The sequence below is a fragment of the Pyrgilauda ruficollis genome, unplaced genomic scaffold (genome assembly GCF_017590135.1).
Source record: "Pyrgilauda ruficollis isolate IOZ18807 unplaced genomic scaffold, ASM1759013v1 scaffold10, whole genome shotgun sequence".
Lineage (NCBI taxonomy): Eukaryota > Metazoa > Chordata > Aves > Passeriformes > Passeridae > Pyrgilauda > Pyrgilauda ruficollis.
The window spans coordinates 15,627,883-15,647,471 of NW_024508101.1; the positions used below are offsets into that span (position 1 = coordinate 15,627,883).

General features: G+C 44.2%; 2 protein-coding genes across 5 annotated transcripts in view; one reads left to right on the top strand and one right to left on the bottom strand.

The window, feature by feature from the left end:
* PRKCD (protein kinase C delta) overlaps positions 1 to 6,120 on the top strand; it is a 63,348-nt gene extending 57,228 nt beyond the window's left edge. The window contains exons 14-19 of the mRNA XM_041465052.1: positions 682 to 744; positions 1,904 to 2,042; positions 2,881 to 3,069; positions 3,306 to 3,434; positions 4,661 to 4,857; positions 5,273 to 6,120. Coding sequence (XP_041320986.1) covers positions 682 to 744; positions 1,904 to 2,042; positions 2,881 to 3,069; positions 3,306 to 3,434; positions 4,661 to 4,819 — 679 coding nt within the window. The 3' untranslated portion in view covers positions 4,820 to 4,857; positions 5,273 to 6,120. The remainder of the gene's footprint in view (positions 1 to 681; positions 745 to 1,903; positions 2,043 to 2,880; positions 3,070 to 3,305; positions 3,435 to 4,660; positions 4,858 to 5,272) is intronic.
* A 1,821-nt stretch (positions 6,121 to 7,941) lies between these two features.
* Positions 7,942 to 19,589, bottom strand: part of LOC121350496 (6-phosphofructo-2-kinase/fructose-2,6-bisphosphatase 4) — a 50,456-nt gene continuing 38,808 nt past the window's right edge. For all 4 annotated transcript variants that reach the window (XM_041461888.1, XM_041461896.1, XM_041461870.1 and 1 more), the window contains exons 13-14: positions 18,626 to 18,690; positions 7,942 to 10,703 (exon numbers count right to left, since the gene is read on the bottom strand). In XM_041461888.1, coding sequence (XP_041317822.1) covers positions 10,644 to 10,703; positions 18,626 to 18,690 — 125 coding nt within the window. In that variant the 3' untranslated portion in view covers positions 7,942 to 10,643. The remainder of the gene's footprint in view (positions 10,704 to 18,625; positions 18,691 to 19,589) is intronic.

A 19,589-nucleotide genomic window follows, 5' to 3' on the forward strand; every position in this document is an offset into this window, starting at 1 on the left:
CCATCTTACCTGGATCCCAGCAAACACCTCTGGCATCCTCTCTGGCTATATTCTGTGCTGTTTGTTTTGGACCAACATTCATCTGCTATACAGTAATTAAAACAGTTTTGTATTTTTCCAATTTAAAAAGAAATTATTCTTTTTGGGGCAGAGGGAAGCATTCTTTCAGATTTTGCTTCATGTCCCCTAGATTATCACCTCTTTCTTTTGAGGAGAGTGCCCCTGAAGTGGTGGCATCTTTCAGGGTGTCTGTGACCAGGCAGAGGGAGACGGGTGAGGCTCAATTCTCACCTTGCACTGGTGCCCAGTCCCTCCTGCAGCAATCCTGGAGGGCTGAGCTCCCACAGCTCTCTTTCAAAGGCACGTGCCTATCCCTAAAACCGTACAAAGTCTGTTATTGAAGAGGAGGGCGGGGATGGTGCTGCCTGAGGGAAGTGGGATGAAGCCTTGCAGCAGCTGCTGCCGTGTCCCCTCTGCTGTTTGGTGTTGGACACTGCCGATGTGTGGTGAAGGGATTACCTTGCAGGTTACAGCACTGGCTGCACAAACACACAGGCACTGGGATTTAAAGATGTGTACAGAGCTTCTCACTCCATGAAAAGGTGCCCACAGCATTGTTTTGGCTACCTGCATTGACTGTTGTAACTGAGCGAAGATTAAAAGCTGTTTTGGTCTTTTCAGGTTTTATGGAGCTGAAATTTTATGTGGGCTCCAGTTTCTTCACAGCAAAGGCATTATTTACAGGTGAGTACCAGCTAGCTCCAGGCTGGGACCTGGGAATTGTCTTAGCACTTCATGAATCTTTGAATTCCTGACTGATGTAACAAACACAAGCTGTCTGTCAGAGATCTGATGTAGTTCCAAGGCCATTAACATGCCTGAAATGAATCTCTATTTGTGTGGTTTTTTCCTTGGCAACTGGAATGATGGAATGGGATTTGTGTTACACAAAAGCAGTTTTGTTTCAGTCATTTTCAAACACTGCCTTCAAATCATGAGTCTGTTTAGTGTGGAGGTGCGGGAGAGGCTCCTTGAGCAAACCACTGAGGTGAAAGTTCCCTGCTTTTGCCTTCTGGTGAAACCACAACATTGATGCCTCTGCTTCATCAGGTTGAAGCATCAAGGGCCAGACCCTGATCCACTGCTGGTTCTGAGAACTTCAGTTACCCAGGAGAAAAGACTGCCCTGTTCCTATGTGAAATTCTCTGCTCTATTTCAGCCCTTGGTAAGCAGAGGGCTGTTCAGTTTCTCTTCAGCCTGCCCTCCTTGGTATGTGCATTTGCAGCCAGAGGGACAAAAAATGCAGCATGGTCAAAGGGAGGGAATGTAACTTTTGGAAACTGCTGGGAAAAAAAGCTCTTTCTTGGTTGAATAGTGTTGTTCTGAGAAAAGACATGAACAGAACCCTTCACAGGCCGTGCCACAACACATGAACTTGTGCTGTAAGCAGGAAAAGTCACAGGTAGTGCTAAGAGTTGGGCAGGTTTCAAACAGTCAAATTCCTGCCAAAGGCTCTCAGAATCCAGCACAATCCTCCTTCTGAGCCCTGGAGGTGGTGCAGCACTGCTGTGTCAGCTGCTGGGGCACAACTCTCACACCTTGCAGCAGCAACAGAAGCTCTGGCTGTGCTTCTGCATCTGAAAGCAAATGTGGAGGGTTATAAGGTCACATTCTATAGATACACCTCAGCCTCTTCTTTTCTTTGACAAGAGAGAATTCTTCCCTTGTCCCTCATGCCCTCACAGCACAAAGGTACCATTTTGGATGGATGGTGTCAATGGATGATTATTCTTTTGGAAAAGCCTTTATGTGTGCAGTTGAGGAGGTGTTTATCAGTGAACAAACTGTGTGCATCTGATTATAAAAATTACTCAAACCACAATGTTTTAAAAACACTTTGCAGAGACCTAAAACTGGACAACGTGATGGTTGATAAAGAAGGCCACATCAAAATAGCTGATTTTGGAATGTGCAAAGAAAACATTGTTGGTGACAGCAAGGCGAGCACTTTCTGTGGGACCCCCGACTACATCGCTCCCGAGGTCAGTATGGCACACAGACAGACACTGCTGGCAGGGATTTAGTGCCCTGATGGCACAAGAGCTGCTGTGATTAATCACCTCTTTGTAGACTAATAGTTCAGAAAAGTCTAAGTCTAATTAGAGGTAAAAATCAGAGGAAAAAAAATTTATCTGTGTTTTATAGAAGGTACTTGAGATTTCAAAATATTCTGTAGCTGTAAGTTTAAAAAAAAATGTGGGTTTGGAAAGTTAAAATGCTCAGGTTTTTAAGAGCTGGGGGTTAGGTGTAGCCAGCACATCCATGAAGCTTCTGCAGAATGAATCTGTATGTGCACTGCAGATGGAGAAGAGACTTGTGCCTGTGCAAACAACCAGAATTCAAAACAAAAGGAACTTTTAAGGGGAATCTCACAGAGTTTAATTCTGTGTGTTGGTTTGTTGGGATTTTTTAAACCCCATTTGCAAAGCAGTTCAACAAAGGTATTTTGCTTTTAAAGCTATAAATTATATCCAAGACTTCTGTAGGAATCTGCTATGCATCACTACTTGCTTCTGCCTTCGGCTTTTAAAGAAACTAGAGAGGATGTTTTTTAAGTCTATGGTTATTTAAAGTTAAGGGAGAAAATTTCCCAATGAGAGCAAAGACCTGTCCATGGAGCTGGCCACATTGCCACAAACAGCAGCCTAGGGTAAAACCACAGCTCTGCATCAGTGTCCACAGTTTCCCAGAGAGATGGACTTTTATTTTTCCCCAAGTGCTCTAGTCATTAAAGACTCTCTCTTGAAATACCTCTCCTGATTTTTGGGATGTATTGCTGCTTCTTACCCCTTACGTGAATTCCCTCCTGTGCGGCCCAAGATCCTGCAGGGTTTGCGCTACACCTTCTCCGTGGACTGGTGGTCCTTTGGGGTGCTGCTCTATGAGATGCTGATTGGCCAGTCCCCGTTCCATGGGGATGATGAAGATGAACTGTTTGAGTCAATCCGAGTGGACACCCCTCACTACCCCCGCTGGATCACCAAGGAATCAAAGGATATCTTGGAAAAGGTAGGATTGATGGGCAGCTTGGGGTGCTGGTACTGCCTCAGTGCAGGGAGAGACAGATCTCCTAACCAAGGAGCTGTTCATCAGCAAATTGCTCTGACAAAGGGAAAGCCAGGTCAGATTAATTCCTAATGCTCTGTTTGCTGTCAGCACCCTTGGCTGTTTTAGCACCACACCTGTAATTCTTGCACTGCTCTGCCCCTTTGGAGCAGCTCTTTACTGGGTGTCTTCTCCTGCAGCTCTTTGAAAGGGATCCAGCAAAACGACTTGGGGTCACTGGGAATATCAGAGACCATCCTTTCTTCAAAACAATCAACTGGACAGCACTAGAGAAGAGGGAGGTGGACCCTCCCTTCAGGCCAAAAGTGGTAAGTGGGTTGTTCTTGGTTCTTAGTAAACAGCAGCCCAGGGGTCAGGGGTGAATTCTGTTCCTGCACAAAGGCTCCCACTGCCATTTTCTCCTCACATTTTACAAATGAGAAAGTTGTGTATCTGTAAGCCCGTTGTTCTTGGATGGTTCAGTTATACACAGCTGCTCTGTACTCCTCTGACTGCCCTGAGATCTTCCTCTTAAGACTGTCCTCCTGTTGCTCTCAAGGAGCTTTGTGGATAAAATGTTCATGAAAACCAACAAACAGATAGCTTTGATCTCCATTTCTCTCCGTGTTAGAATGTTCACAGTTCCTTGCAGTTTGCTTTTCTGAAATGCCACATGGGAGGAGCAGCAGTAGCTCCAGGCTGCTCAGCTGGTACCTACTGCAGGCACTCGTGCAAGCATTAAATCTCTGCTGCTTCAAACTCACCCAGGCATCTCCAAGGGGGCAAGAAGCAGCATTCTCTAAGCTACTGAACGTGGAATTCATGTACATGCCTGATGTTACCTGGAAAAACACCTGCAGAACAGACTGTAACTCAGTCTGTATCACAGTGGGATGCTGCTGCTTCAGCTCACGTGGTTAAAATCCCAAACCAGTGTTTCTCCAGCCTGTTCCTGGAACAGGTGAAATGGTCTGCAGGCAACAGTCTCTTTAAAATGTACTCTGTGGAGGAGAGCTGTCCCCTGCAAACACACAAGGTTTTGTGCTGCTTGTTCTCACAGAAGTGGGAAGTCTTTGGTGGTTGAGAGTGTAGAACAGTTTCTAGTTACATGAGTATTTATTAAACACAAAACAGCTGCTGTAGGGCATTGCTTTATTCTCTGAACAAGTATAGCCTGTAAAATGTTCTAAGAAATTTAAACATTTTGGTTAAAGGCAAAAAATGTTGGTCTGATGTGTAAGTTAATGCTGCATTGCTTTTGTCAACAGAAAACCTTTGGGTAATAACCCAGTGTTATTCCAAATCCAGGTTTCTTCTTCAAAGCAACCTGGGTTTGGTTTTTCTGTTGGTTTCCAACTAACAATAACAAAGTGCCCAGTTATAATCTCAAAGTCTTGTTAAAATAGGTTAAAATGAGATTTTTTTTTTTTTTCTCTCTAAAGCAGGGGAAGGAGGGAGGGAGCTAAAAGACTAACTTCACAGAATTTTGTATTTAGGTGATTTGTTCTTGAAGAAAATACAGTTTGTCTCAAACTGTCTTTCCTCTCTAATACAGAAATCAGCAAGTGACTACAACAACTTTGACAGAGAATTTCTGAGCGAGAAGCCAAAACTGTCTTACAGTGACAAAAACCTGATTGAGTCCATGGACCAGTCTGCATTTGATGGATTTTCTTTTATTAACCCGAAATTTGAACAGATCTTGAACAAGTAAGTCTCTGAAGAGCTGGACTTCGCAGCAGGGTTACAAACCAGACTCCCAAGTGTCAATGCATTCCAACAACGTCGATACTTCAGAATAATACACCCTAGTGTGATGAATAGGTTAAAATGAGATATTTTTTTTTCTCTCTAAAGCAGAGGAAGGAGGGAGGGAGCTAAAAGACTAACTTCACAGAATTTTGTATTTAGGTGATTTGTTCTTGAAGAAAATACAGTTTGTCTCAAACTGTCTTTCCTCTCTAATACAGAAATCAGCAAGTGACTACAACAACTTTGACAGAGAATTTCTGAGCGAGAAGCCAAAACTGTCTTACAGTGACAAAAACCTGATTGAGTCCATGGACCAGTCTGCATTTGATGGATTTTCTTTTATTAACCCAAAATTTGAACAGATCTTGAACAAGTAAGTCTCTGAAGAGCTGGACTTTGCAGCAGGGTTACAAACCAGACTCCCAAGTGTCAATGCATTCCAACAACGTCGATACTTCAGAATAATACACCCTAGTGTGATGAATTATGTTCAACACCTGATTTATTGGCAGTGTTTTTATGCATGGTTGGGTTTAAGGTATGTGAATCATGTGCATTATTTTCTCTGTTTGGGAAATGTAAATTCTGTTTGGTACTTGAATGTAGTTATGTTATATATATGTGTGTGCTGTATATTTTGCTCAAGAGAAGACATTGGGGAACAGAAGATGTCTTTATAAAATGTGTTTGAGCCCTTGGTTCTTTTATTTGTCTTCAATTAAAAGAAAGTTTAATGTAACTTTCATTCACGGCTCTATGATTTTTAAAAATATACCATTTAACTCCAGTGGTCTTTAAGGTACAGTGAAAAAATAATGCTTGGTCAGCCCTGCTCACTTTCTTAAAACATTTCTTGTTTTTGTGAATTAAACAAAATGAAGTGTCAGGAGAAAGCAGATTCCTAGTGTAACACCAGCTGCTGTGGGAAACAGCTCAAGGGGCTTTTGCTGAATAAATGCTTCATATTTATTCCAAGGCAGTCCAAGCATGAGACAAAGAGGCCTCAGCATCCCAGAGCAGCCCCATCCTGCCTGGGAATGTGGGGTTCTGCCACTAAATGCCACTTCCTGCTAACAGCCACAACAATCACAGCAGGACAGATCCCAGGTAATGACTGTAGAATTACTTGCCTGCTCTGCCTGAGGAATTATTTGTTTAACTGCCAAACACAAAATCCTTCTTCCAGTTTTATTTGCTTGTTTGTAACACAGCAGCTGTGGCTCCTCCTGCTTGCTGTTAGAAGGGCACAAAACCAGATCCTGCTGCCTTGCAACACCTACTTCTGAATTTTGAGTTTTAGCCATTAGAGAGAAAGAAAAACTAATGTAATAACTGCAAAGCTCCTTCCAAAACCTTTGCCTTGAATCCAGCTCATAAAATTCAGGCTGAAGCAAAGTTTCTTTGCTTCTCAGGAGCTTTCTGTATCTTGTAAGGCTGTTGCAAATTATTTGATTTTCTTAACACTGAACAGGCAGAAAAAATGTACGTGTCAGTTCATTCAAGAGTTACGGAATGCCACAGAACTCCTAGGAAAACCCTGGAACTTCTGGGTAGATTTCAGACTGTTAATCCTGCTGAAAGAGCAGCGGAAAGCTGTAATACTTCGTAGAGATTCAAAAAATACACTGCTGCCTTTGTTCTGCTCCTTAAGAACAGCTCTAGTTTATTGCTATAACCCAAGTAATGCCAGCATGACTGGGATGGCATCTGAGCCTGCAGCAGATTGAGGCTGGAAGGGGCAGGACACAGCTGGCATTTCCAAACAGCCAGGGCTGGCCTGCGTTACCAACCCCAGTCCAAGGCAACAAGCAGTGCCCTGTGAGGTGCTGCAGGGAGAGCAGGAACCTGGGCTTTTCCCCTTCACATAACCTACAGAGCCACTTCTGCTTTGCCATTTGCCACCAGAAAGTGATTCTGCTTTCCAAGGTGAGTGCTGTGCCCTTGCACCCGAGCAGAAAGGCATTTCTGGGGAAGGAGTTCCAAAAGTGGGTGCCAGGAGCAGTGGGTATCTGCACACAAAGAAGCTGTTATCAATCATAAGGAGTAGTAAATATTCCTTGTGGGAATTGGCTCCCTGTATTCACCTGCTTTGCTCTGGAGTAACAAGTGCCAGATCTACTCAAGAGGCTTCACACAGCAACTCTTCCAGCTGGCATCTGACTGATGTTCCAGCAGCATCTCCTGCTGCCACAGCTGTGCCCAGCTGCACTCACAGAGGGGCACAGATCCCTTTCCTCTGCAGCCCTGTCCTGCTCAGCCCCTGCCCTGCACACTCACCCGTGTTACAGCACAGGCACCAAAGCTCCACAGCCTCCTCTGCAGAACTGCTGCAGCCCAGGGCCACCTGTGAGCACCACCTGGCTTCACTCACCCATCGGCTCTGGGTCATCCTCATACTACAGCTTTTGAGAGATTTTGTCCAGAAAGCAGCCTAAAAGTTCTGAAACAAACAAAGAAGTTACCTGCTCCCCAAACAGAAATACACAGAGGAGTTAAAAAACAATTAAAACACTCCTCCCACCCAGCCCAGAAGAGACAAGTGGTTACCACCTGGGGGGCTGCAATCAGCAAGACATGAAAATATGAGTACATAATTCTAAAAGCAGTCATTAATTTTGTCCTTGTCATTCTGAAGAATAAGTACCCCTGCAAATGTAATGCCCTCCAGCTCCCCTCTGCATACAAACTTGTACTGACAGGCAGCATTTGGCTGTTGGTTTTCACCTTTCTCAAAACACCAGCAGTGTGTTCAAGACAATGCAAGAACAGAGTAAATCTGAGAGGGTGGAGCAGATCTTAATCCCAGTGACCAGGTAAAGCTAACAAAGCCTCACTTTTCTCCTCCATCATGTGCAAATCCTGACATGCATTTATTTAATCAGTTCTTCCAACTTCTTCCTCCATTATTGACCTTCCTACTTAAATCATAGTTATTTGTCACAGTAAAGCAACCACAAGGGGAATTAATATAATCCTTGCAGTTATATCTAATCTCCCTAATCCCAGTTTGTGGAAGCTGTGGAACCCTACTGAGGCTCAGGAACGCTCACTGGAAATGGACATGGAAAGAAACACACATCAGTGCACCTTGTAGCATTTGATCTTTATTACTTGGATCAAAGGTCAAATGATTACATTTGTCTGAAAGATCACAACAAAGGCCAACGATGTAAGAAAGGACAGTTTAATCCCAGTCCAGAGACTGCATCTGAGCCAGGTACAGTAGAACAGAGGCAGTCAAATGGTACAAACACACAAGGTCAGGACAAGGGTCTTCCCCTCCCCTGTCAGTGAGTGCTCTGTCAGGAGTGGGGGACACACTTACAGAAAGTGACAATTAACTGCAGTTCTCAACTGTGCCTTCCCAGAACAGCAGTCAGGGTTACACCCTGGGAGAACCCATCACTCCAAATCTACATTCAGCTCAAATCTACATTCATCATCTGCACCTGCTCTCTCCAGCCAGGGTCAGATGCAGTCACTGATTTAGTACCTTCCTACTGTAGAACCAACAACTTCATTTTTTTTTTTTCCTCTTCAAGTATCAGCACAATAGTTTATTTACACTTCTATACAACTCTTTTTACTGAACACCCATTGCAGTAAAACACTCATCACAGTATATTTGAAAGCAGGCTATAAAAATACCTACTGTACATAGAACATGTAGCCTTGAGGATGTTACAGCACCTCTGACAGGTCAGAGAGGTAAAACAAAGTGGGAGAGGAGACATTTCAAGCTATGCTTGCCAGCAAAGAGAAGCAACCCTGGGCTCAGCTCTCACTGGGGGAAACATTTCTGCCCACACTTCTTCAGCCAGGTCTGAGCTCACAATCTGCCAGTAAAATCCCACTTTTCTAATGCAGCCTCCTGGGATTTTTACAGATAAATCCTGACATTCTCAGTGTAAAAACGGCTTAACCACCCCTCCTGTCCCAGCAGAGGAGCGAGGGCTGCCTGGGGCACAGCCTGGCTTTCCCACCCCACCGTGGGAGGGGAAATTGCTCCTTCGGTTGTGCCACAAAGGTGGCCTTGTTAACACACATCAATGAATTCACTCCTCTGAGCAGTGCCAGGCAGGCTCTCTCCTCACCCCACAACTACGGGCACAGCTGAATTAATAAAGGTCTGAAATGGCATTACCATAACACACACACACAAAGCTTTAGACAGCAGCGCTTGAAGCAAGTGTTCCTGGTCATTCTGCACCCACACATTCCTCCTCTGGAACAGAACCCAGCAATGCACTATGGCTTACTTCCAGAGCTGAATATATTGCTGAATTTAGCTTGTTAAAAAAAAAAATCACAACAGCAGCACATTATTTTATGAACCCTGCACAAACAAAAGACAATTTAGCCCTTGCCTGCAAAACTATGTTACCAGGGCCTGGTATTTCACACAGGAATTCAGAAAAGAAAAAAAAACCAAAACAACAAAGCAACCCCACCAACTCACATGGTAAAAGTTCAATTAATTGGAGAGAATCCTTAGAAAAAACACAATTCAACTACCAAAGAATAGTTCTCCTCATTGCAGAGCTAGAGCCAGCAGCAGTGCTGGCAGCTCATTTCAGTTGTCTGGTAACACACATACAAAATACACTTTGATTTAGTACAGTTAAAAGGTTGACCTTGACAGACAGAGAAAATTCCATTTTTAGCACTGGAGTTTCACTAGGCATAAAAGAGCAACAAAGAATTGGGATGATGGAAGGTGCTTAAAAACAATACAAAAAACTCCAAGGCAGGTGTGCCTTGTTAAAATTATTTCAGAATTTACCTGGTGTTTTTGTTGCATGAGCTGTTAGAATGGTTAAACTCACCTAACCTTTCTGTACTGTTTCGTGCTGTACATATTAAATGTGGCTATAAAAGAAAACATACACTTTTATGTTGAAATTCATTCCAAAAATTCTCTAAAAATATAAAGACAACACTAACAAGACAAGCAGCTTCTCCAGGCCCTGACAGACTGAATCCTTTCCCCCTCCCTTCCAGACTCAAAAAAGCTGCTCATCCTCTCCCATAACTGCAGCAGAAAGGACAGGTCTCTCTCCATCGCTCTCCCTTCATTCCCCATTTGTCACTCACACTTATGTCCCCCACTGCCCTCCAAAATACACCTGGTCTCTGGAAAGTGTCAAAATCTTGCTAAAACAGCAGAATTTCCCAGATAGCAAATCCAGCTTTAATGCTTTGATTTTCCAAAGGGAACATCTCCCTTGCGAATTTCTGAAAAATTTTAAGTGGTGGTTGGCAAACCACAGTTCAACTCAAAACACAGGACAATTATCAATTATGGGCTTCCCCATTTAAAGCAGCTTTGCAACATGAAGCCTCCAGTGCTCAAAATGTAGAATTTTGCCCATGTTAAATATGCCATCGAAAAACTCCATGTAATTCTAGGCAATCATTCACAGTAAAAATAAGAGAACTCTTAGAAAAAACACTTACAAAAAGAAAATAAAATCTAGTTAAAATCTGACAGTAAAATCCACACGGGCAATTAACCACCTTGCGTCATCCACAGACAAACAGTAAAAACCCACTGAAACTGCACAAATTTACATAAGAAAAATCTAAACCCAACTCTGCTCTGCTCCCCACCATCTTTTCACCGATACCTTCCGAGTCATCCACGAGCACAGGTTTTGTTGAAGGAGCAGAATCACATTCGAAATGTCTGGAAGGGAAGGGGAGGGGAGGCGCGTCCATCCCGCCCTGCTCCGACACCGCCGGGCCCTGAGCTGCTGGAGGAAGGGCTGCTGCCCCGGGAGCTGCAGCTATAGGTGCGTGGGGACTGTCCTCAAAGCTTCTTCTCTCGACCTATTCACACCTACGTTCTGCAGATTTAAAGACAAAAAAAAAAAGAATATGTTAAAGCAGAGGTCTGACAGGCAGCTGTGGTCTTTGCTCAGCACGCGGCTGTTACACGACACGAAGGTGAGCAAGTTGTAATTCCTGTTTCCTCAAAATGCTCTGTTAAACACAAGGAAAGTCCCAGCCCCTGAGCAGGAGTCAGAACCAGGCTTGGACCTCGTCCCAGTGCCAGGAGCTTTACAGAGCCCCTCAGACACCCAAAAGCAGGATCTCTGCTGCCAGTGAAATGCATCCCTCAGACTTGTATCACACCAGGACAATTGGTCCCTGTACACCATATGCAGGTCTCACTGTTACAGCTTTTAAAACCTTTTTTCCTTTACTTGCTGTTTTAACCACATTTTTCTAACCCTCTGTCTCTCCAGTCTTTATGCATGTGGTGTAGGGAAAAACAGAACCCTGCAAAGGCCATAAACCACACAGGATTCAATAAAATCTTGAGGGAGGGAAGCCCTCCTCTCCTTGTTCCAAGCACACTCCGGGAAATAATTCCTTAACACCAACAGCCATAAAGCCAACCCTGATCCTATCTGTGAGCAGCCAAACCACTGGAAAAGCTCTGAATAACTCCCTGGAGAGCTGGTAACATAAAGTGTTCCCTGAAGAGCTGGTAACATAAAGTTTAAATGCACTTTGGGATACACACGGCATGTGGCAGATGTCACAGTGACATCAGGGAATGCTCCAGTGGTTTTATAACCGCATTTATTAGTTTACATTCAAAACAAGTCTCTCCAGTCAAGCTCTGGGGAAAGGAGAGCCCCACGAGCACACAGCAAGGGGCCTTCTCAGCACATGCAGACACTCCATCAGTCAAAACTCATCCACTCAAAAAGCAATTCAATCCTCTCCCCAACCCCAGTTTCCAGATTTTCAGCCGGACCTCATGAAAGCAGGCTATAAACAAGCAGCACCAGATTCTCCCTGCAGGTTGAATTCTGCCAACATTGCTCTGCCCTTACCAGTTCTGCTACATCCACATCAGCCCTTTCCTCTGTCATCAGCCTTCAAGCCCTTGGGTAAATCCCCATTTTCCACCAAGAATACCACACCAAGGTTTCTGGGAACACACAAACAAATGCTGCTGGACAGAATTGTCCAAGTACTGGAAATTTCTGCACCCACCAGCACACAGCCTGACCCACCCTCACATCTCTCTGAAGGAAAGCAAAGCAACAGCCCTATTTCAAAAAGAAGCTTCTACAAGAAGCATCTCTTCTGCAGCAAGGGGAAAGCATCAGAAAGCACCAGTATCTGCTAAGAACATAAGGAGCTAGCAAAACAAGTCATACTCTGCATGGTTATAGGGAAAAAAAACCCAACAAACCAACAGAACGTGCTGGCATCTGGTGTGTTTGTGTTTTTCTTAGCAACTGATGCAACATACCCAGAATTTCCCTAGGATTGCAGAGAGGTCTCCACAGGCACTCCCAGAATACTGGCTGAAATCTTTTAAGCTGAACATCTGATGTTGATTCAAAGAAAATTAAATGGAGCATGAAATAGAGCATCAAAATGCAGGAATCCAGAGGTACTGGAAATTAGTCCGCAAGCAGCAAGAGCCAGACAGCTCAAACACGAAGCTAAAAGGAAATGAGGTGATTAAGGCAAGGGAGAAGATACAGCTTATTTCAGTGAATGAGAAGTATTGGATAAAAGCAGCATTCTAACAACTAAGACAGACCCAAAGGGAATATTGATAAGCGGGCAAGAAAGCTGAAAGCACAAAAAGCTGGAATTTGAGTAAACACGAACAGGCTGCGGAAGCGAAGTGTGCTAAAGTGTCACACTGAAGGAAGAAAACTGGGATAAACCCTGATAAACACCCCCAAGGGCTTATTAAACATACAACAGCCAGCAGTGAGAGCAGATGAGCAGGGGCTTAGGAAGGGACCAATATCCTCATTAACTGCAAGTGGACTCCTACTCTCAGGAATCCCATTAGATGAGATGATGGCAACTGGGATTGTACCCACTTTCAGAACAGCCATGGGCACTGTGAGGAAAAAGCCATGCAACAAGGACAGTGCTGCTGGTTAGAAAGGGGACAGGTTTCAGCCTTACTTTTGGGACCAGAAGGTGTTCCTGCAAGTGCCTGGCACCAAAGCACACCTGGACAAATGACCGTGCTGGGAACAGCCCCACACCAGCAGCAACACGGTCTGGAAAGCCCAGGAAACACGGAGGAGGAATAAAAACCACACACCTGTCCCAAATACTGTTTCTACCCAGCCATACAACCTCTTCCCTGGCCAGCCCCAGCAGGAGCTTGCTGCTTCCAGAGCCTGCTCCCCGGGGCAGGAGCACTCTGACCCTGCCGTGCACAAGAGCCCATCTTACCCAGTCCTTCCTGGAAAGACTCAGAGTACACAGGTTAACTCAAACACCCTCCTGCACCATTGCTGTTCTCACCACGCCCTGGCCTTTGGACATTTTTGTCCTACAGGACAGAGCCTCCCCAGCAAAGTGCTGTGGGTCCCCAACAGGACAGGCCCTGTTTTCAGTTTCGCTTTGATTCAGCTGCAATGTGATCCTCACAGAACAGGAAGACCTTGCAGAAAGGCTCCTGAAGGCAAAAGGAGGAACACCTGGAGACAAGAGCCAGCACAGGCATCAACAGAGAAATAAACAGCACAATATAAACATCCAGCACTCCATCAGCTTCCCCTCAGCACGACCCCTCAGGTGTGCTGACACCTCCCATCCAGCATCAGCCCTTCCTTTTGCTGACAAGAGACCCCCTAGAGCATTGTGCTTTTAAATACCCACTTCACTCTGTGGCACACATCAGCACGGACAGTGCAGACACAGCCCTAGGGAATCTGGCTGGCAGCAGCTGGCAGGAATGGAGGGTCCTGGGTGCTCCTGCTGCTTCCCTTCCCTCCGCCACCTCCACCAGCCACAGACCGGACAAACTTTGCTTTCCTCACTGGCCAAGCTCCTGCTCCTGTCATCCTCCCCCTCAATTTTCTCTGACAGCCCAAACCATCCTTTTTCAAGCAGCAAAACTCAGTTTTTCCACAGCAGATGCCTGCAGATTTTGGCTCCGTAAGAAATGCAATGCATTTAATTTCATTTGGATGGTGTTTTCTTGGATGTGGCCTGTGGAGGTGACAGCACTCCAAGCTGTCTCCATGTGGCTCCTCAGGACCTGGCTATGGCCAGCATCCCTGTGATCCCTCAGGAATGTCACCTCAGCTGTCAGGTAAGAGCAACCAGAGCCATTGCTGTGTGCCAGGGGGTACAGCAGGCTCAGGGGCCCCTCTGGGCCACCCTTCACAGCAAAGCTCATGCCCAGACCCTGGAGCAATGGAACGTGGAAAAGTGACCAACCACTCCTACATCACAGTCATGACAGCAACAGGGAAACAATCCAGGTTCTCCCAATTTCAGCCCAGGGACAGTGGTTTAACTAAACACCAAGCACCACAGCAGGAGGCTCTCTGGTTATGGCAAACATTCCCAATTGCTACAAACTTCTGAAGACTTCAGTACCATTTTAGAAGTGCAGATATGTAACTTCTTTTTTTTTTTTTTTTTCCCCCCAATATCCTGGTTTGGGAAAAACAGATCACCTGAGAAACCTAACAGATAAAAGCTTTCCACAACCTACAGTCCTGCTTGCTTTCACTACTCAAAGACCCCCTCAGAAAACAGTTCTGAGGCTCAGTGTTTTTCTGCCCTTCCCTGCCCCAGTGCTGCCTGCTCCACGGCACAGGCACTTCCCACAGCCCTGTGGTGCCCACGGAACACCATGGCAAAGGCACCGAGGCACCAATCTCCCACAGCCTGCAGTCTCTTCCCTCCTGCAGGAGTTTGGGATCCATGCCCTGCTGGTTTGAGATCTGTGTCTGCTGGAGCCACTACCCAGCTACAAAATGCTCTGGGTAACTCTGCCTCCCTGCTCTGGAACAGTCAGCACCGCTCACTGGAGCCCTCATAAATTCTGGGTACACAGCAGCTGGGGCAGAGCTGCACAAGCTCCATCACCCACATCCACACAAAACAGCAAAAGGTGAACTTAAAATCCCTTCTCTAGGCAAACCCCAGAGCTGGTTAATGCAGAACAGCTGTTAACAAAAGTTGTATATTAAAAACATTTATACACATTCCTGTTCTTTGAATAATTGTCCTGGAACTAAGTGAAAACTTGCTACCCTGCTCTAACAGCACATCCTTAATTAGCATATGTAGAGCACTAGTGCTCTGGATCAGTGGGATTAGGGATTTACAGTAATTATGGGTTGTTATTTTACACTGCATGGCAGTCCAATCACTCCCCAAGGGCCCTGAAACAGATAATACTGGTGCTCTGCTGGGCAAAACAAATTCTGACCTTCTTATCTCCCACAGGATGCTGTGTTCCATGGCTTTCATAAATACACTGCAGCTAACACTAAATGATTGCTGGCTATTACAATAAAGCTTAATGCTGCAGGATATTTAAATTACAACAATTTACAAAACCAGCATTCCAGTGAGAGCCGATCAAGGTCTGATAACTCATCCACAATAAATTAGCCAGTGCAACAGTTTTATTGTGATTTGATTAATTTTTTCAAGTCGTGTGCTGTACAAACATTTGGTTTGAGTTATGAGTTTGGTTTGGGTGTGGCTATTTTTTTTTTTTTTATTTCAAAGTGATTGGAATGATTAGTTTTTCAATTTATTTTGAAGTAGCAGGATGAAAACAGCACCCAAGTTTGATAGTTGGTCAGGACACAGGATTCAGTGATGATCAGGGACTGTTACAAGAGCGTCCTCGGTAGGTCTGGAAATGGCTACATTCTGTGTAATAATAAAAATACAGAGAACATTTATCATGCAGCAGTAAGACCAACAAAAGCCACCAATCAGGTCCCTTCACAAGTACCCAGCTGGGTTGATTGAGAAGCAGAGATGGTTTCAGCCCCCCACACCCCAAGAACGCAGCAGACAGAGCTGGCCACTGTCCCAGAATGAGACAGCACAAAAATGCATTTACAGTAAAAAAAACAAAATAAAAGCTTTTGAAATGTTCAGTCCTCTGAGGAGCAGTTAAATACAGCTCCCTTGCTGACAGCACTACCCAAAGCTCAAGTCAGTCACATTTAGGAAGAAGTCTTTTACAGGCCCAGACAGGAATCCACCTAATCACAGGATTCAGCACACACACATCTCCTCACTGGGAAACTTTCAGTGTTTCACTGAATTTTCCACGTGCTTCTGTGCCAAGAGAAAGCTTTTAACATGTGCTTGTGTTATAGGCAACGTAACACCTCTAACAAAATAAAATCTATGTTCTCAGACACCTTAACCATTCAAGGCTGACCACACCAACTAGATCTCACCTCCTATTGCAGGAAAACAATGACATTCAGTGCAGCACTCAATTATTTAAAACCAAACAAAACCAAGACCCCAGTGCAGCCAAACAGGAATCACATCTGCTATGGCACCACCTCCTGCAAGTCCCAAAGCCTGTGCAATTGGTGCTCACCCTCCTACCAAGAGGGCAGACCATGATAAACTGCTCTGAAATTTCTCCCAAGATCCATTTTAGGCCAAATCATTGCCAATTCTTCAAACTGCACGCTGATGGGTTTCATTAGTCCTCCTTGTTCCACACTGTGGTAAGCCAGCTCACCTTGCACTAACATCTCCCTCCCTCAGGTCCCCTCAAAAAAATAAAATGGAAGATCTGGTGTGAGCAATCCCCTCTCTGTCATTCACTGGCTAAGCCAGATGTGCAAAGCAGACATTTCACCCCAGCACTTGCTGGGTCCCTTCTTTGGGCCAGAAAACAACAGCTAAAGCAACTCCCCTGAATTATTTTCTGTAAAAGACTATAGACTCCTTCATTGGAAAAGGTCAGAACTTCAGCCACTACAGTGCTGACAAACACAAGGCTTCAGTCTGCTCCAGACAAGTCAGCACGGTGCTCTGAGGTTCACACATTCCACAAACAAACACCCCAGAGCTCTGCCTGCATTTCTGCCACGTGAAAATAGATGTTTTCAGCTGAGCCAAAGGGAGGGCACTGTTCTGGGGCACAGACTACAAGTGACTGGTGGGTCACAGAACAGCACACTGGGCAAGTCTCAATCTAACAGCTTCATTGTTTAACAATGCTGTTCTGTGACACTGTATTTAATTAAATGCTCCGACTTCAACAGACTACTTGAAAAGTTAATTTTACAGAAGTAATTAATGCTTTCATAGGTAATTTAAATGAAAGAATTTGAAATGTTCAGTCCTCTGAGCAGCAATTAAATGCAGACAGGACCACATGAAGTCCTTCATTCAGACCCACTACCTGAACAGTGCAACATCATCCATATTCACCAGGCTGGGTTTCCTTTGGGGCAGAGAGAGAAGAGAATTTCAGGGGTTTTTAGGAAAATGCCACTACTCCTTTTTTTATTTCTGATAAAATTCATTCACTCAATTTATTTGTGCTCAAATCAGTCTTGTGTCTTTGTGCCCACTGCAATGGAAGTGTCTTCCTGATCCTCTACCTGCACCTGAACAGAGCCACCCCACAGCAGTGCCAGCATGGCCACATCACTTGCTAGACCTGGGGAGAGTCACTTGGTGATTCAGGCAGAGCTTTCCCCCTTGAGATAAACCCCTTCCGTTAGAGGACTGGCATTTTCAGCAACATTTTAGCAAGCTGTAAATTCAGCACTGGTATTTTCATCAGCCAAACTAAAGATGTTCATCTACATTATTTAACACAAATAACCTACTGCCTTAATACATCCTCATGGATTTTTCACTATGCTTCTCCAGCTTCAGGTACTGTGAAAACACAGACTGGATTTCCTAAACAGGATAAATCAAACTAAGATACAAAATGGCAAAGCAGAATGACAAAGCAGGAAAAGGAGGAGGAAGGAAATTATGCAATGCAGTTGTTGAGGAGAAAATGTCCAGAAGTCCGGGTTTTCAGAACTTGGAATACCCAGGTCATTAAAGCAAAACTTATCTGCAGAAGAATTCTGGCATGAATTCTGCACAAAAGTGAACCCTCGGTTACAAAAGGCACTTTATGTCATGTGCCTTGTTGAATACACAGATAAAACCTCATTCCTCACTATATTCCTTTTCACCATAAACTGTTGCTCTGAAAACCACCAAACACAGCCCTTTTTTCTCATGTTATCAAACTGACTTCCAATTCACCAGCTGGCACTGCTCCTAACCTCAGCACACAATCAGTGCCATGCCTGGTGGCATGAGCCTGAGGATCTGCAAGGGAAGCAGAGAGCTTTAACCATGACACATTTCACACAACTTTGATGCTAAAGCAAAGGAAGAGCTTGGCACAAGCAGCAGAATGAGCCTGAGCTGAGGGGGACACTGAGGAGCACAGAGAGCCTGAGGCAGGCAGGGCACAGAGCTGCCGTGGGCTGGCATCTTCTCTGCACTTACATTTCACAAACACGCTCAATTTCCTTCCCCCGGCTGTCCTGCTGCTTCCCGAGAGCTAGTCTTCCTCTCCAGCTTTGGCTTAAAACACAGGTGACATCATCAATTCCTCTTTTTCATACAGCAGTGATGAAAAAGCTGATGACTTCTCTCCCCAGACACTCGTAACACAGCTGTGGGCTACACCTACTGCTGCTGAGTGACAAAGCCTGGCAGAACTTCATCCAGCTTTTAGCCTGACACCACATCTTCACATTCTCATTTCTCAAAGATAAACTATTCCAGCTAGAACTCACATATGAGATAAATTCAATGACAGATTTGCTCCCCCTTACAGTAAACCAGTAGCAAAGCTTCATATGTAAAATAAAATCCACTCAGCTGAGTTATCAAATCAATTCTAGCCACAAGGACAATGGAAATCAGCTCAGACCATTCATTACATCAAGTTCTCCAATTTGAAAAATGTTCTTACCTCAGGTTTATCTCTGTGTGTGTTTACAGCTTCGACATTCAGAAATATGGATTCTACTTTACATCCTGTTGATAGAAAACACATTTTTAGACACATGTGTTTTGAAAGTGAAGTTACAATAAAGATGCAATCTCATTTTAAGATGGTGAAGGTTAATCACTTTCCCCTTCTGATTTATACCAGAATTTCCTGAATTCTCAAGAGCTAAAGCTACAGAAATTAATTTGTTCTCCCTGGATGAATATTATTGTCAATCTGACAATCAATCTCCTCAGCTTAGCTTTATCATTATTTTCTTTGAAAAAAATTCTTTTTTTTTAAACATACAAATAAAAACTTTCTTACTGAACGTTCATGTAACTTTATGTTTTAAACATTCTGGACTTCTGTATTACAGTAAAATTCCAAGATAAATGCTGCTCTAATTTCTTAAACACAAAAACAACTACAAGAAGGTACAGTGTGTTGTCCACAACCCCCATTCCTCTATATGTGCAAAATGGTTTTAACCTCAAGCTAAACAGAACTTCAAAGCTGACTCCCAAAAAGGAACTTCTGTTTTACATTCAAAAATTAAAAATGCCAGTGAGGCAAGAAAAATTAAAACAGTGAGAAGAAACAACTATTTCCCAGGTAGTATAAACTGATCCACTTAGAGAATGATACTCCATACACCATGGCCACAGCACTTCAAGCCATGTCTGACTGCCAAACCCTGCTTATCTCACACAAACATGACTTTTATAAGCTACCACTACTCTACAGAACATCATTAAAAGTCACTTCCTCTGACACACCAGAGTCCATCCTCTATCACAAGCAGGTTTCCAGATTTTTCTCCTCATTTATTCCCTAAAGTCATAACACACTCCACAGAGTTGCTACATGACAGAAAAAGGGGATTTCCTTAGAAAGCCACTGCACTTTAAAAAAATAAAAATAAATTAGTAAGACCAGTATTTGC